The 18344-nt window shown below is 47.9% G+C and overlaps 1 protein-coding gene across 1 annotated transcript in view; it reads left to right on the top strand.

Moving 5' to 3' along the window:
* MOV10L1 (Mov10 like RISC complex RNA helicase 1) overlaps nucleotides 1–18344 on the top strand; it is a 65999-nt gene that overhangs the window by 41873 nt on the left and 5782 nt on the right. Inside the window, exons 14-23 of the mRNA XM_027540457.1 lie at nucleotides 4985–5043; nucleotides 5475–5572; nucleotides 13724–13832; nucleotides 14098–14267; nucleotides 14772–14918; nucleotides 15378–15499; nucleotides 15651–15750; nucleotides 15878–16042; nucleotides 17177–17350; nucleotides 17947–18096. Coding sequence (XP_027396258.1) covers nucleotides 4985–5043; nucleotides 5475–5572; nucleotides 13724–13832; nucleotides 14098–14267; nucleotides 14772–14918; nucleotides 15378–15499; nucleotides 15651–15750; nucleotides 15878–16042; nucleotides 17177–17350; nucleotides 17947–18096 — 1294 coding nt within the window. The remainder of the gene's footprint in view (nucleotides 1–4984; nucleotides 5044–5474; nucleotides 5573–13723; nucleotides 13833–14097; nucleotides 14268–14771; nucleotides 14919–15377; nucleotides 15500–15650; nucleotides 15751–15877; nucleotides 16043–17176; nucleotides 17351–17946; nucleotides 18097–18344) is intronic.

Below are 18344 nucleotides of genomic sequence, written 5' to 3'. Positions count from 1 at the left end.
GACCTAATAGAAGCAGAAGATATTAAGAAGAGGTAGCAAGAATACACCCAAGAACTATACAAAAAAGGTCTTCATGACCCAGGTAATTACGATGGCATGATCACTCACCTAGAGCCAGACATCCTGGAATGTGATGTCAGCGGGCCTTAGGAAGCATCACTACGAACAAAGCTAGTGGAGGTGATGGAATTCCAGTTGAGCTATTTCGAGTCCTAAAAGATGATGCTGTGGAAGTGCTGCACTCAGTATGCAAGCAAATTTGGGAAACTCAGCAGTGGCCACAGGACTGGAAAAAGTCAGTTTTCATTCCAGTCGGAAAGAAAGGCAATGGCAAAGAATGTTCAAACTACCGCACAATTGCACTCATCTCACGTGCTAGCAAAGTCATGCTCAGTATTCTCCAAGTGAGGTTTCAACAGTACATGAACTGAGAACTTCCATATGTTCAAGCTGGATTTAGAAAAGGCAGAGAAACCAGAGATCAACTTGCCGACATCTGTTGGATCATGGAAAAAGCAAGAGAGTTCCAGAAAAGCATCTACTTCTGCTTTATTTACTACTTCAAAGCCTTTGACTGCGTGGATCACAACAAGCTGTGGAAAATTCTTAAAGAGGTGGGAATACCAGACCACCTTTCCTGTCTCCTGAGAAATCTGTATGCAGGTCAGGAAGCAACAGTTAGAACTGGACATGGAACCACAGACTGGTTCCACATAGGAAAAGGAGTACGTCAAAGCTGTATATTGTCACCCTGCTTATTTAACTTATATGCAGAGTACATCATGAGAAACGCTGGATGAAACACAATCTGGAATCAAGATTGCCAGGAGAAATATCAATAATCTCAGATACACAGATCATACTACCCTTATGGCAGAGAGCAAAGAGGAACTGAAGAGCCTCTTGATGAAAGTGAAAGAGGAGAGAGAAAAAGTTGCCTTAAATCTCAACATTGAGAAAACGATGATCATGGCATCCGGTCCCATCACTTCATGGCAAATAGATGGGGAAACAGTGTCAGATTTTAGGGCAGGGAAGCCTGGTATGCTGCAGTCCATGGGTTTGCAAGGAGTTGGACATAACTTAGCGACTGAACAACAGCAACAAATTAAGTTACTCAAAATTAGATCATTTCACACTTCAGAAAATCTGTATTTCCTACTTGTTTGAAAAATGAGAGGATGGACGACACGGCAGTGAAGCAGGTGAGACAGAACCAGGAGGCCAGGCCTCTCAATGAGCAGATGGTCCCTCCTTATGCTCCTTTGCAAGTATTTTTCCTCCTTAAAAAAGTAGGTTTACTGAGATACAATGGTCATAAAATGTTATGCCAGTTTAAAGTGTACAGTTTCATGATTTTGATGTTTGGATGCCCATTGGATCCGTCCTCACAGTGAAGACCGCGCTGGGTCTGGCTCCGCAGGCATTTTCTGGTGCCCCGTCGTGACTTGTCTGTGCACCAGTGCCCAGTCTCCAGAGGCTCGTTTTCATTTCATAGAATTTACGTTAATTGCAAACATATAGGACCTACTCTTTTTTGCCTGGCGTCTTTCTCTCAGCTAATTATCTTGAGATTCAGCCTTACTTTTGCATGAATTCATTCCTTTTTATGAGTAATATTGCCTTATAAGATCATACCCTAGCTCACTAATTCAGGCACCTGTGGTTGGACGCTAGCTTGTTTGCTGATCGTGGCCGTCACAGATGAAGCTGCTGTGAGCATCATGCCTGAGGGTCCGTATGGACAGGTGTTTTCCCTTCTCTTGGGTAAGCGCCTGGCAGTGCCACAGCTGTGTACAGCGGCTGGTGTACACTGGGCATCCAGAGACACTGCCAGGCCCTCCTCCAGTGGCTGCACTGCCTGTGTGCCCCCCAGCGTGTGTGAGGCTGCACTTGCCCCACTAGCTCGCAGCCCCTGGGCCGTCCGTCTTGCTGCCTGTGGCGGTATGCGCTGTGCTGCGGGGCTCCTGTGGGCTCAGCGGTCCTCGCTGTGATGACCAACACTTGCTGGCATCACGTGGCCTTGGTGAGAGCGCCTGCTCTGGTCTGTGGGTCACAGCATCCATCATGTGCTTTATTTTTGTTCATCTGGAGAATTGTTCACATATTCTCAGTGCAAGTCCTTTATGAGGTGTGTTTTTTGCAAGTGTTTTCTCAGACTGTGGCTTGTGTTCTCATTGTTTTTAGCAGTGCCTTTTGAAGAGCAGAAATTCTTAATTTTGATGACGTTCAGTTTACCAGTTTTTCTTTGATGGACAGTGGTTTCGTGACACGTTTAATAAGTCTGCCAAAGTCAAGGTCATAAGGGTTTTCTCCTGTTTTTTTCTATAATAGAAATTTTACAGCTTGAAGCTTTGTATTTATGGCTATGACTTATTTCGTTTTTACAGATGATGCAAGGTATGGGTTGACCAGGGGCAGAGGGTGTCCACCTGTCCCAGCACCGTTTGTTGAAAAGACAGACTGTCCTTTGTCCAATGAGTGACCTTGTCACCTTTTTGAAAGCCAGTTGGCCTGTGCCTGTGGATCTGCTCCTAAGCTCTCTGTTCTGCTCCACAGAACAGAGTGTGTTCGCAGCCACACCACAGAGTCTCTTCCTGGTGCCCTCGTGGTAGGTCATAGAGTCGAGGGGACAGCCTCCAGTGAGTCCCTCTTCTGCAGAATGGCACTGTCCTACATGTTGGCATTCCTTGGGGATTTTAGATTCAGCCTGTCAGTTTCTACAGAGAGCCTGTTGAGATTTTGGTCAGGATGGCATGATGGACCCTTTAGGTCCACTTCAGGGACAGTAGGCATCTTGTTTTACATGGAGCAGAGTTGATTTACAGGACTATGTTAGTCTCCACTGCACAGCAAAGTGATGAAGTCACGTATTTCTTTCAGATTCCGTTCCCATTCTAGGTTATCGCAGTACCCTTTCGGCCTCAATCCCTTGCTCATGCCCGCTCCTTCCTGCCTATTAAAGCCTTGTGTTTTGAGCAGCTCCTCACGCTCCTTTGTGTCTGCGGTTTGGGCTGCCTGACTGCCTGATTGTAATCACTTTTTGCTCTAATAAACTTAAAATTTTTAACATGCCTCAGTTTATCTTTTAACTGTTTTGAATAAATTTCATAGGAGTGAGTCTTCACCATTGGTTACTTCCCTTTAAAATTTTTTTTTATTTATTTTTGGCTGTGCTGGGCTTTGCTGCTGAGCTCAGGCTTTCTCTAGTTGGGGTGAGTGGGGGCTACTCTCGCTGTGGTGCTGCAGGCTTCTCAGTGCAGCGGCTTCTCTGTAGAGCACAGGTTTTAGGCTCAAGGGCTCAGTAGTTGTGGGGCATGGACTTAGTTGCCCCGCGGCATGTGGGGTCTTCTTGGGCCAGGAATCCAACCAGTGTCCCCTGCATTGCAAGGCAGACTCTTAACCACTGTTCCACTCGGGAAGCTGAAAGTTACTAGATTGGTGCAAACATGATTGCAGTTTCAGACTGTAAATTTTAAATCATTATGACTAGACTCAAACACATCTTTATTAGTCGAAATAGGAACCCTTACAATCAATACATGTTTGCCAGCGAGAAATAAGTTTGTTTATTCCTGTAGTGCAAAAATCCATTCTTCGGGATCTTGAACTCTTGAAAAGCATTTTCTGCTTCCTCTTGGTTGTGGAAGTGTTTTCCCTGCAAAAAGTTACCAAGATGCTTGAAGAAGACATAGTTGGTTGGCAAGAGGTCTGGTGAGAATGGCAGATGACACAAAACTTCGCAGCCCAATTCATTCAACTTTTGAAGCACTGGTTGTATGACATGTGAGGGCGTTGTCGTGGAGAATTGGGCCCTTTCTGTTGACCGGTAGCAGCTGCAGGCATTACAGTTTTTAGTGCATCTCATGCATTTGCTGAGCATACTTCTCAGCTGTAATGGTTTAGCCAGGATTTGGATCAGACGGGCAGCAGATGACAAAATAGTGACCATGACCTTTTTTGGTGCAAGTTTGGCTTTGGGAATTGCTTTGGAGCTTCTTGGTCCAGCCACTGAGCTGGTCATTGCCGGTTGTCATACAAAATCTACCTTTTGTCACATATCACAATCTGACCGGGAAATGGTTTGTTGTTGCTGTGTAGAGTAAGAAAACGACACTTCAGAACGATGATTTTGATTTTCAGTCAGCTCATAAGGCACCCACTTACCAGGTTCTTTCACCTTTCCAATTTGCTTCGAGTGCCGAACAACAATAGAGTGGTCGGCATTGAGATCTTTGGCAGCTTCTCGTGTAGTTGTAAGAGGATCAGCTTCGATGATTGTTCTCAGTTGGTTGTTGTCAACTTTGATGGCCAGCCACTGTGCTCCCCATTTTCAAGGCTCTCATCTCCTTTGTAAAACTTATTGAACCACGACTGCTCTGTACATTTGTTAACATTCCTAGACCAAGTGAGCTGTTGATGTTGTGAGTAGTCTCTGCTGCTTTATGACCCATTCTTTTTTTTTTTTTTTTTTTATGACCCATTCTTAACTTGAATAAGAAAGTTGCTCAAATGTGCTTTTTGTCAAACATTATTTCCTTAATCTAAAATAAATATAAGTAGTAAGTCGGTAACAAAAAAGACATAAAGCGAGAAATGTTCATTAAAATGATGTATAACGTAACTGCATTTATTTGAGAATGTGTTCCAGTATCAAATGGCAAAGTTCAACAGTGCAAAACCAAAATTACTTTTTCACCAACCTAATACTTTACTACTGATGCAGCATTGTTGCTACCTTTCTGACACTTCACAGGCTCTATTTTCTTTTTTTTCTCCCTGTTCACTTTATACGTTAAAACAGAGATAGTCCCAGAAGGGAAGGCATCCCTGCGACCCTGACGCATTTGAGGTTTTCCTGGTGAACTCTGGGCACGCTGGTGGCGGCCTCACGGCTGGCGGGCTGCTGTGCTCCCAGCCGGGGCTCTGGGCGCCCGTCTGCTGAGGCGCCCAGCGCTGACCCGTGTTGCTTTCTCCTCCGCAGGACCACCAGCAGACGCTGCCACTTTGCACTTGAACAGGTCATCCACTTGGGGGCAAAAGGTACTACTTTGGGGGGATGATGGTTTTATATCTCCCTTGAGTGTTTTAGAAGCTTCCTGTAGAATTTTGTGTAAATCAGTTTCTTCAGCCGTACATTAGAAGTGAATGGAAATTCTGATAGCCGGTGTTTTTTCTATTGGGGAGGTTCAGTGTTTTCTGACAATTTCAAGTATGTAGAAATAGCACGCTTAAATTATTAACAATAAAATGATCGTACTCTGCCTCCCCATCTCAATATCACTTGTTTGTGTGCCACAATGAACAAGAAAATGGCAGGGTTGCACAGAACATGCGGTGCTGGCGTTACGCTGCAGCTGAGGAGCGGCCCCGGAGCAGGGAGCAGAGGGGTACACAGACATGCATGTCTTCTCTCTTCGCCTTTCTAAGCTTCTCAGTAATATTTGCCTTCTCGTGCTGTCTTGTTTTAAAAGTGTTGTTTCCAGAAGAAATCATTTTACAGCCTCCCCAGGTGACATGGAATTGGACCCATGCGCAAGACACCAAAAGGGATGGACAGTCTACCTCCAAGGTACTGCTTTGATATTTGTAAATAGATAATAGTTTCCTCTCAGTTTACTGGCGCATCAGAGGAGTATAGTGAGCGCAGTTCACAAATAACCCCATGTCGCAGTGAAAGTAAAACTAGTCACTGTGTGAAGTCTGTGTACCATTACATGTGGGCTAATGACAGCTGCAACAGAGTAAGCAGGGAAAAGGAAGGTAAGGATGTATCGTGTGAGCACGTAGTTTTATTTTTTTGTTTGTTCGTTTGTTTTTATTTACCTTTTAATTTTTTAATTGAAAGCTAATTGCTTTACAGAATTTTGTGGTTTTCTATCGTTTATAAACAAGAATCAGCCATAGGCACACCCATGTCCCCTGCCTCCCATCTCCCTCCCCACCCCACCCTCCCGCCTGTTGCAGGGCCCCTGTTTGAGTTCCCTGAGTCACACAGCGAATTCCCGTTGCCTGTCTGTCTTACATATGGTATTGGGAATTTCCATGTTACTCTCTCCGTACATCTCCCCTTCTCCCTCAACTCTTCCCACTGTGTCCATAGGTTCATAGCTCTTTCTCTGAAAGAGAAATTAAGGAATCAATCCCATTCACCATTGCAACAAAAAGAATTAATATCTAGGAATAAACTTACCTAAGGTGAAAACAGACCTGTATACAGAAAACTATAAGACACTGATGAAGGAAATCAGTTCAGTCCAGTTGCTCAGTCGTGTCTGACTCTTTGCGACCCCATGAACCGCAGCACACCAGGCCTCCTGTCTGTCACCAACTCCCCGACTTCACTCAAACCCATGTCCATCGAGTCAGTGATGCCATCCAACCATCTCATCCTCTGTCGTCCCCTTCTTCTCCTGCTCTCAATCTTTCCCAGCATCAGGGTCTTTTCAGATGAATCAGTTCTTCACATCAGGTGGCCAAACGATTGGAGTTTCAGCTTCAGTATCAGTCCTTCCAATGAATATTCAGGACTGATTTCCTTTAGGATGGACTGGTTGGATCTCCTTGCAGTCCAAGGGACTCTCAAGAGTCTTCTCCAACACCACAGTTCAAAAGCATAAATTCTTCAGCACTCAGCTTTATTTACAGTCCAACTCTCACATCCATACATGACCACTGGGAAAACCGTAACTTTCACTAGACGGACCTTTGTTGGCAAAGTAATGTCTCTGCTTTTGAATATGCTGTCTAGGTTGGTCATAACTTTCCTTCCAAGGAATAAGTGTCTTTTAATTTCATGGCTGCAATCACCATCTGCAGTGACTTTGGAGCCCAGAAAAATAAAGTCTGTCACTGTTTCCACCGTTTCCCTATCTATTTGCCATGAAGTGATGGGACTGGATGATGCCATGATCTTAGTTTTCTGAATGTTGAGCTTTAAGCCAACTTTTTCCACTCTCCTCTTTGTCTTTCATCAAGAGTCTCTTTAGTTCTTCTTCACTTTCCGCCATAAGGGTGGTGTCATCTGTACATCTGAGGTTATTGATATTTTTCCCGGCAATCTTGATTCCAGCTTGTGCTTCCTTCAGCCCAGCGTTTCTCATGATGTACTCTGCAGGTAAGTTAAGCAGGGTAACAATATAACGCCTTGGCGTACTCCTTTTCCTATTTGGAACCAGTCTGTGGTTCCATGTCCAGTTCTAACTGTTGCTTCCTGACCTGCATACAGATTTCTCAGGAGGCAGGTCAAGTGGTCTGGTATTCCCACCTCTTTAAGAATTTTCCACAGTTTGTTGTGATCTGAACAGTCAAAGGCTTTGGCATAGTCAATAAAGCAGAAATAGATGTTTTTCTGAAACTCTCTTGCTTTTTCAATGATCCAGCAGTTGTAGGCAATTTGATCTCTGATTCCTCTGCCTTTTCTAAAACCAGCTTAAACATGAGGAAGTTCACAGTTCACGTACTGTTGAAGCCAAGATTGGAGAATTTTGAGCATTACTTTGCTAGCGTGTGAGATGAGTGCAATTGTGCGGTAGTTTGAGCATTCTTTGGCATTGCCTTTCTTTGGGATTGGAATGAAAACTGACCTTTTCCAGTCCTGTGGCCACTGCTGAGTTTCCCAAATTTGCTTGCATATTGAGTGCAGCCCTTTCACAGCATCATCTTTTAGGATTTGAAATAGCTCAACTGGAATTCCATCACCTCCACTAGCTTTGTTCGTAGTGATGCTTCCTAAGGCCCATTGACATCACATTCCAGGATGTCTGGCTCTAGGTCAGTGATCACACCATCGTGATTATCTGGGTCGTGAAGATGTTTTTTTGAACAGTTCTTCTGTCTATTCTTGCCATCTCTTCTTAGTATCTTCTGCTTCTATTAGGTCCATACCATTTCTGTCCTTTATTGTTCCCATCTTTGCATGAAATGTTCCCTTGGTATCTCTCATTTTCTTGAAGAGATCTCTAGTCTTTCCCATTCTATTGTTTTCCTGTATTTCTGTGCATTGATCACTTAGGAAGGCTTTCTTATTTCTACTTGCTATTCTTTGGAACTCTGCATTCAGATGGGTATGTCTTTCCTTTTCTCTTTTGCCTTTAGCTTCTCTTCTTTTCAGAGCTATTTGTAAGGCCTCCTCAGACAACCACTTTGCCTTTCTGCATTTCTTTTTGTTGGTGATGGTCTTGCTCCCTGCCTCCTGTACAATGTCTTGAACCTCCATCTACAGTTCTTCAGGCACTCTGTGTGTCAGATCTAATCCCTTGAATCTACTTGTCACTTCCAGTGTATAATTGTAAGGGATTTGATTTAGGTCATACCTGAATGTCCTAGTGGTTTTCCTTACTTCTTCAATTTAAGTGTGAATTTGGCAATAAGGAGTTTGTGATCTGAGCCACAGTCAACTCCCGGTCTTATTTATGCTGACTATGTAGAGCTATAACCTAACACCATACGTAAAGATAAACTCAAAATGGATTAAAGACCTAAACATAAGACCAGAAAGTATTAAACTCTTTGTGGAGAACATAGGCAGAACACTTGATGACATAAATTGAAGCAAGATCTTCTATGACCCATCTCTTAGAGTAATGGAAATATAAACAAAAATAAACAAGTGGGACCTAATTAAACTTGAAAGCTTTTGCACAGCAAAGGAAACCACAAACAAGGTGAAAAGACAACCCTCAGAATCAGAGAAAATAATAGCAATGGAAACAAGTGTTAAATAATTAATTTCAAAAATACACAAGCAGCTCATACAACTCAATACCAGAAAAGCAAACAAGCGGATCAAAAGGTGGGAAAGGGACCCGAAGAGACATTTCTCCAAAGAAGACATACAGATGGCTAACAAGCACGTGAAAAGATGCTTAACATCAGTCATTATTAGAGAAATGCAAATCAAGACCACAATGAGATACACCTCACACCAGTCAGAATGGGCATCAGCAAAAAGTCTACAAGCAACCTAGATGCCCATCAGCAGATGAATGAATAAGAAAGCTGTGATACATATACACAATGGAGTACTACTCAGCCATTAAAAAGAATACATTTGAGTCAGTTCTAATGAGGTGGATGAAACTGGAGCCTATTATACAGAGTGAAGTAAGCCAGAAAGAAAAACACCAATACAGTATACTAACGCATATATATGGAATTTAGAAAGATGGTAACAATAACCCTGTGTACAAGACAGCAAAAGAGTCACTGATGTATAGATCAGTCTTACAGACTCTGTGGGAGAGGGAGAGGGTGGGGAGATCTGGGAGAATGGCGTTGAAACATGTATAATATCATGTATGAAACGAGTCGCCAGTCCAGGTTCGATGCACAATACTGGATGCTGGGGGCTGGTGCACTGGGACGACCCAGAGTGGGGTATGGGGAGGGAGGAGGGAGGAGGGTTCAGGATGGGGAACACAGGTATACCTGTGGCAGATTCATTTCGATATTTGGCAAAACTAATACCATATTGTAAGGTTTAAAAATAAAATAAAAAAAAAAAGTCTACAAACAGTTAATGCTGGAGAGGGGGTGGAGAAAAGAGAACACTCTTGGATTGCTGGTGGGAATGTAAAATGATGGAAGATGGTATGGAGACTCCTTAAAAAACTAGGAATAAAACCACCATATGACCCAGCAATCCCACTCCTAGGCATATATCCCGAGGAACTCAAAACTGAAAAGACACATGAATCCTAGTGTTCATTCCAGCACTGTCTACAATAGCAACAACATGGAAGCGACCTAGATGTCTGTCGAGGGATGAATGGATAAAGAAGCTGTGGTACATATACACAATGGAGTACTACTAGGCCATAGAAGGGAATGCATCTGAATCTGCTCTAATGAGGTGGATGAACCTAGAGCCTACTATACAGAGTGAAGTCAGAAAGAGAATGATAAATATCATATACTGACACACATATGGAATCTGAGGAGATGACACCGATGAATTTACTTTCAGGGCAGCAGTGGAGAAACAGACATACAGAACAGCCCTGTGGACACGGTGGGAGGGGAGGAGGGGGAAGGGGAGATGTACGGAGAGACCAACGTGGAAATTCACAATGCCATACGTGAGACAGACAGGCAACGGGAATTTGCTGTGTGACTCAGGGAACTCAAACAGAGGCCCTGCGACAGGCGGAGGGTGGGGTGGGGAGGGAGATGGGAGGCAGGGGACATGGGTGTGCCCAAGGCTGATTCTTGTTCATGTATGACAGAAAAGCACAAAAATTTTACTTCTTCTCCGATCTGGATTCCTTTTATTTGTTTTTCTTCTCTAATTGTCATATGTAGGACTATTTTGAATAATTGTGGTAAGAGCGGACACCCTTGTCTCGTTCCTGATCTTAGAGGGAGTGCTTTTAGTTTTTCACCATTGAGAATAATGTTTGCTGTGGGCTTTTCATATATAGCCTTTACCATGTTGAGGTAGGTTCCTTCTATGCCCATTTTTTGGAGCATTTTTATCATAAATGGATGCTGAATTTTGTCAAAGGCTTTTTCTGCATCTTTTGAGATGATCATATGGTTTTTATCTTTCAATTTGTTGATATGGTATATCACGCTGATTGATGTACATATATTGAAGAATCCTTGCATCCCTGGAATAAACCCAACTTGATCATGGTATGTGAGCTTTTTAATGTTTATGTTTAAAAATTCTGTTTGCTAGAATTTGTTGAGAATTTTTGCATCTATGTTCATCAATGATACTGGCCTGTAATTTTCTTTTTTTGTCTTGTCTTTACCTGGTTTTAGTATCAGGGTGATTGTGGCCTCATAGAATGAGTTTGGAAGTATTCCTTCCTCTGCAATTTTTTGCAAGAGTTTCAGAAAAATAGGCATTAGCTCTTCTCTAAATGTTTGATAGAATTGCCCTGTGAAGCCATTGGCCCTGGGCTTTTGTTTTTGGAGAGCTTTTTGATCACTGTTTCGATTTCAGTGTTTGTAATTGGGTTGTTCATAATTTCTGTTTCTCTCTGGTTCAGTCTTGGGAGGTCGATCTTCTCTACATACCTGTCCGTTTCCTCTAGGTTGTCCATTTTACTATCATATAGTTGCTCATGATACTCTCTTATGATCCTTTGTATTTCTGTTGTCTGTTATAACCTCTCCTTTTTCACTTCTAATTTTGTTGATTTCATTTTTCTCCCTTTTTTTCTTGATGAGTCTGGCTAGTGGTTTGTCAATTTTGTTAATCTTCTCAAAGAACCAGTTTTTAGTTTTATTAACCTTTGCTCCGTAGTTTTATCTTTAAGTTACATGGCTTTGTGCGCAGTGGGGCACGTCTTACATCACACACGCATAGAAGGCCCCGAGCGCTGCGCCAAGAGCGCCATTCTTTTGTGACCTCTGTGCGGGTTACAAGGGCACTTTCAATGTGCAGTCAGTATCCATAGACACGTATTATGTGCCCGGTATTGTTCTAGGCTCTACATTTTATTTTCAGGAGTAAAATAGAAGTGGTTTTATTTATCATTGTATTTCCATTAATAAGAAAAACCCTTCATGCCACAGGTTACAGCTTGTAACTTATAATTCTGTGCTGTTGCAATTTGCTTTTTTGAGCATGCTTTGACTTTATAGTAAATACAGATTTTTAAATTATATCTGATATGTATAAACCTTTTTACTACTTTGTAGCCCCTCTCCAAAAATGGAGAAATGATAGCTTTAGAACGCCTACACAACCACAAAAATTCTCTGAAGGTTTCCATTAAAATCATCTGCTCTGTAACTGGTAGTTGAACTCAGTTTTGCTCTGAAAAATAGAAAGAGGTCTTCATTGAACAAAGATGCAATGTCATCTGCAAAACTGTTTTCACCTCATTTCCTGGCACATCCCACTGCCTGATTCTCAGGAAGTATTGCTGTTGTAGTGGATCACAGTCCTGATGAGCTGAATCTTAGCACTTTAAATACAGAGCATTGTCCTGTTACAGATTAGCCAGGTTGCAGACAAAGCACCCAGCCAAGGTGGAATTGCAGGGAGTGGATTTACCTTCCCACCTAAATGATTAAAAATCAGACAGAATACGTGAAGCAGCAGGTTCAGACCTTGAGCAGTGATTCCTGAGAGAAGAAACGAGAAGCGGCCACTGTGGTCACCCCAGCTCCTACCACCAGCCTTCAGAGCCCCAGGCCAGGGAGCCCAGAGCCAGAGCCCATGTGTCTGCCTCGTGGAGGAGGCAGCGTTTTCACTAAATGGCCAGTGGTGTGTTTTGATCGACTTCAAATGGAGATGGGATTGGGAAAGACACTGCTTCTGTGAAAATACCCCCTTTTTGCCATTAGTGGACACTCATTCAGCTCTGAACTTCATATTCCAGTAAGTTATTTTGTTTTCACTGTTAAACAAAAAAAGAACACAAAAAGCCTCGCACAGAACTTCCTGGTGGTCCAGTGGTTAAGATTCTATGCTCCCAATGCAGGGGGCCCGGGCTCAGTGTTAGCTGTTAGGGAAACACACAGCCACAGTGAGACCCCACCACGTGCCTGCTAACGTGGCTACGCTCTGGGGCCAAGGGAGCCTCACTGCCCTCGCTGGTGGGAACACAGACCTGACTGGACACAGAGGAGGAGTGCCTGAGCAGGAGGTCACCGCAGCATGTGGGGCAGTGGGAGCACGTGCAAAGCAGCCTCCCTTGCAATGGCCCAACCTCAGCAAAAATCCCCGTCCATCCACAGACGGTAGGCCAGCAGTCAGTCTGTTCTCACCATGAATGTCTTCTCAGCAAGGAAGAGGGTAACGTCTGCGTACACACCACCCAAAGGGGTCTCCAGACCTGTTGCACTGTGTGGAGATGTCGGAAAGCCTGCGTCTGTGCGCTTCTGTGAATAGAACATTCTGGAAGATGCATGTCAGTCTGCAGCAGCAGGAGGGTGTATGGGGTGCTTGGGGATTGAGAAGCAGACTTGCTTTTTGTGGTGATGGGTTCACGGGTGTGCGTGTGTGTGTCCAGACCTGTGCAGTTACATGCTTTGGAGGCCCAGTCCTTACTGTGGGTCAGTTTTCCGTAAAACTGAGGTGATGCTGGGAGGGTGGATTGCTGTGATATCTTGGACTAAAATTTGATAAAAGATAAAAACTTTTCAGTGTGAAAACCTGTATAGAAATTTTACTTTGGGAATTTACACCGTGAAGGTAATCAGGTGATTGCACAAGCATACACGTGCAGAGCTGCTTATTACCACGTTGATTATAATGAGAAATTTGAAAAATAGTTCCGTTGGTCCAGGTCAGATTCAGTTTATGTTTAAAAACCAGTTTATGTGCAAAACCAGTTCCTTAGCACAATCCTGACCCAGTAGACGAGGGAGCAGCCCCAGGGCCGCCTCGTACCCAGGAGGCAGGTGAGGGTCTGCCTGGGGCCCAGTCCTTGCCGAGCTCACGGGGCCCCTTCACACATGGAGAGGACCTGGGGCCCCGGGGAGCAAGGGCCGTGCCTGCGGTCAGCCCTCACGGGTTCTCCTCGCAGATGAGCAGGCTCCACAGGAAGAGCAGACATCCTGGACTCAAGGAGAATATAGTCCTTTTTAGCAGTTTTTATTAGATATTCTGCATTTTTGTTACATCTGAAAGGGATGACCTGAGATCTGTGCAGAGAGCTGTTAATAAAACAAGCATTTGATGATGGTTTACATTCATACTTTAAACCTGCGTGAACACAAGTCTTTCTTTTTAAGCAATTTTTTTGGTGTGATTTTTTTCTAGAATAGAAGAGCTGTGAAGGACCAAACTAAGCATGCCCCAGAGGAGCACCAGGCAGGTGCCCAGGACACACCCGTGCCACGGGCCGCCACCACAGAGGCCAGCAGGCTGGGTGAGTCTGGGGCCAGGCTGGCTCCTGCAGGCCTGGAGGCAGGACGTCTGGGGCTGCTCGGGGACACACGCTCTGACCTTGATGGTGGCTGTTCTTGTCCACCTGTTAACCACAACATCTGACACCTTGGTGACACTGCACAAGTGAAATGGGGAGTGGCGAGTGGCCTGGGCTTTGGCAGTCAGCCAGCTGTCCTGGTGAGTGACGCTGATTGGGTCTTGAAGGGCCCTGCCTGCGACCCACTGACCGTCTCTCCCTGATGCAGTCAGCGGATCCCCGAAGGCAAGAGAAAAGTTTTTCAACCCCATGCTCAACGAGAACCAGAAGTTGGCGGTGAGGAGGATCCTGAGCGGAGACTGCCGCCCGATCCCCTATGTGCTCTTCGGGCCTCCGGGGACGGGGAAGACGGTGACCATCATAGAGGCCATCCTGCAGGTAGCGGCCAGGCGGTGTCGCGGGAGACGGAGCCTCGTGCTCCCGGTGTCAGGACATGTTGGTGCAGACCTTGGGATCAGGCGTGGGAAACAGCTCAGAAAGTCTCATTGGCTTTACATGTAGCAGTTTGCTGTGTGGCTGTAGGGCTGCTGAGAGCTGGTGTCCTCAGTTTAGGAAGGAGTTGCTTCATTTCAAAACGGGCAACTGCAGATGTTTCCGGTGCCTCAGTCTAGATTGAAACTGAGTTTGTGGAAAGACAGGGTGTGCTCCGTGTCCTGCATCGCTGGGGACCTGGCTTGACCCACGGGCACCCAGACCTGGTGCAAGGTTTCCCAGGGTCCCGCCCAGGCACTTTAGGGCCTGGGAGACACGATGGCAGGGCCAGGGCTCTGGCCACAACGGGTGACGTGGGCCAGGAAGCAGGGCTGTGTCCCGAGCCCTCGTTGCGGGGCTTGGAGCTGGCTGCTCACCATCTTGCCTTTACCGTCCATGTGTCTGGGGAAGGTCTTCCATGCTCTGCCGGACAGCCGGATCCTGGTGTGTGCGCCCTCCAACAGTGCGGCCGACCTTGTGTGCCTGCGGCTGCACGAGAGCCAAGTGCTGCGTCCGGGCACCATGGTCCGTGTGAATGCCACCTGCAGGTTCGAGGAGGTGAGCACCCCCCGGCCCTGTGCGCCCCGCCAGAGGACACAGGAGGGCCGCTTCCACGCTGGTGTCCAGTGGCGGCTGGGAAGCCCCAGCTCTGTGAGGCAACGACACTCCTGCTCGCCTCCTGCAGATGTGTACTTGCTTTTTGGTTCTGTTCTGTTGGTTTGCTATAAAGGTTTCCAGTTTGGTTAGCAAAAAAGATTAGAGAGCATGTGCAGTTTTGGGGAAGGATCTGCAGGATTCTCTTGTTATATTCTCAGTTCTAGCATCTGTAAGACATGGATTATGTCGATAAGAAAACTTAAGATGTTTTGATTTAAGAGAACAATCTTACACCATTATGTAGTCCAGCTAAAAAGGGGCAACAGGACAGGCTTACTGTTGAGAATTCTGTTCTGCTTTGTGATCACATCCAGTTTAAAGAATCACTCAGTAACCTTAAGGGTGGCCTGTCGCCCGCAGACCATCACAGAGGCCATCAGGCCGTACTGCAGAGACGGGGAAGACGTCTGGAAGGCCTCTCGCTTCAGGGTGCTCATCACCACGTGCAGCAGCGCGGGGCTCTTCTACCAGATAGGCTTGAGGTGGGAGCTCAGGGCTTGGGGCTTCTGGGCAGAGGCAGGGCAGCGTGCGGTGTGGGGGAGGGTTGGAGGTGCCCGGGCTCCCGGGCCGCGAGGCGGAGCCTTGCGGGCAGGACACTCGAGCAGGAGTGACCCTGGGACGTGTCTGCTGCAGAGTCGGACACTTCACGCACGTGTTTGTGGATGAAGCGGGCCAGGCCAGTGAGCCCGAGTGCCTCATCCCCCTGGGGCTGGTCTCGGACGTCAGCGGCCAGGTGAGGCCCAAGCGCCGCTGCCACCCCAGCCTCAGTCCCTGCCCCTCCACACACCAGGGGCCCGGGCAGCTCTGTCTGCCTTCCTCACCTGTGAGACACACTGAGAGTTGCCCCGTTTGTGCTGTAGATCGTCCTGGCTGGAGACCCCATGCAGCTGGGACCAGTCATCAAGTCCAGACTTGCCATGGCCTATGGGCTGAACGTCTCCATGCTGGAGAGACTGATGTCCCGACCAGCATACCTGCGTGATGAGGATGCTTTTGGGGCCTGCGGTGCCTACAACCCCTTGTTGGTGAGCTCAGACCCACTGGATCAGAGGGCCAGTCTGATCCAGTCAGACTGGATCAGAGGGGCCAACGGGGAGGTCACCTCTCTGTATCCCTGAGTCACAGCTGGGGGCAGAGGCCACCACCTAGGTGCACCTGAGGTGCCTTCAAACCCACTGTCCTGGGAACTCAGGAACTGCTTCCTGGGCCCCTTGAGGGGCTTCCTGAGGGGTCAGCCCTTCCCAGCAGCTCCAGCCCGTGACTAGGACCGCTGCAGACCGTGACGCTATGGGAAATGGGAAGGAGCTTTGTAAGTTTCCCTGGAGGAGAAGGCAGCATGTCTGCGGTCTCCTGAGGTGCCAGGTGGAGTGCGGTTCCTGGTTCTTGGCGGCTCTCTGACAGCACCGAGGCGCAGACCTTGGCATCTGCGTTTCAGGAGCCCCAACACCTAGACTCCCCCATGCACAGGCAAGAGGAGGTTCCCCTCTGGACTCGGAACAGAAAACCAGGCACAGGGACCATGGGCGATGGTCAGGGCAAGGCCTGGGCTCTGCTCCCCATTCCAGGCCCTTTCTGCCAGAGGGCGGGGCGGGCAGGTGGGCACAGGTGGCCGAGGTGGCGGGCAGGGGTCCAGGCTAGCGCAGCGGGCCCAGCCTGGCTGAGGCAGAAGTCGTGCTGCTGAGTCGGGTTTTGGGTTTTGACAAGAGTCTCAGAGGCTGCACCGTCATGATGACTGAGTAGAAGTGTGTCAGCAGGAGGGTCCCGGGCCTCTGGCCTTCCCAGCCCAGGAAGAGGAAAGGTGGAGAGAACTTGCTGGACAGTTGAGGCAGGAAACACAGTTGTCCTTGCCTCGTGTCCTGGTGCTCCATCCCCAGTGGCTCTCAACAAGGTCCTGGCCGGCCTCAGAGACCCAGCACCCACCGCAGCAGATCCAAGACGAGGCTCCCATGGCCTGGATCAGGGTGCAGCTTGGAGGCATCCTGCAGCCCCACAGGGGCCCTGTCTCCTGATGGAGGTGTCCTGAGCGCCTCTGAGGCAGGAGGAGCTGACGGGGCGGTGGGCGCAGGGGCAGGGGGCGCGGGCGCAGGGCCCTGCTCCCCGGCAGCAGCTGCAGGGCACCCGCAGGCTCTGGCCCAGGCCCTGCCCCACCTCCCCCATAGGTGACAAAGCTCGTGAAGAACTACAGGTCGCACTCGGCCCTGCTGGCCCTGCCGTCCAGACTGTTCTACCACCGAGAGCTGGAGGTGTGCGCGGACCCCACCGTGGTGGCCTCCCTGCTTGGCTGGGAGAAGCTGCCCAGGAAGGGCTTCCCCCTCATCTTCCACGGAGTGCGGGTGAGCTTCGGGCCAGCTCAGCAGGAGAGTGTACGCATGTCTGTGCGTGGGTCTTGTTGAATCCAGCCGTCACCAGGCGTTTCCTGAGAGCCTGTGGTAGGCTGGTCCCTCCTGCTGCTGCTGCTGCTGGCGGCGGTGTTCAGTCACTAAGTTGTGTCTGACTCTTTGACCCCATGGACTGCAGCGCTCCCAGTAAGGGGGGCATCCTGAAGGAGGGAGCAAGGGCCACAGTAAGCTTATTCATGACAAAATCTGTGTGGAAGGAATTTGCCAACATGCAGAAGGTTGTGTAGAAGGAAACTGAGACTAAAGCCCAGCGGGTGCCCTGCCACGGAGCTGTGCACGTGGAGCTCCGGGGTGTGAAAAGCGCAGGCCTGAATGGTGCCTTACTTTTTGATGAATACTCTTGTTTACTGAGCTTTATTTACGTAGGCTGTGCTGGGTCTTCATTGCTCTGAATGAGCTTTCTCTAGTTGCGGCGACTGGAGGCTGCTCTCCGCTTGTGGTGTACAGGCTTCTGACCGTTAGGACTTCTCTTGTCAAGAAAATGACATTTCTGATGGATCAGCTATTCTCTTATCTTCCTGGTGACTCAGGGCAACGAAGCTCGAGAGGGACGAAGCCCGTCGTGGTTCAACCCTGCCGAGGCCGTGCAGGTCATGCGCTACTGCTGCATGCTGGCCAGGAGCGTCTCCAGCCAGGTGTCCGCCCGCGACATTGGCGTCATCACGCCCTACCGGAAGCAGGTGTGGGCTGCTCCAGGTCCTCTGCACAGTCGTGTCTGTGGGGTCCCGGCCTCTCTGCCACTCCCCCCTCTATCTGCACAGCTGCTGCTCCTGTGCCCCAGACGCGGTGGGCACACGCCTCAAGAAGGCCTGTCCTCTGGGCGCGCAGGAGCGGCCCCTAGTCCCTGTCCTCCAGCCTCGTCTCCTGACGAGAGCCAAGCCTCTGTCCAGCTTGGCTGGACACCCAGCCAAGGGTGTCTCTCCAGAGG

The sequence above is a fragment of the Bos indicus x Bos taurus genome, chromosome 5 (genome assembly GCF_003369695.1).
Source record: "Bos indicus x Bos taurus breed Angus x Brahman F1 hybrid chromosome 5, Bos_hybrid_MaternalHap_v2.0, whole genome shotgun sequence".
NCBI classification, from domain to species: Eukaryota; Metazoa; Chordata; class Mammalia; order Artiodactyla; family Bovidae; genus Bos; species Bos indicus x Bos taurus.
This window is presented reverse-complemented; position numbering and strand designations above follow the sequence as displayed.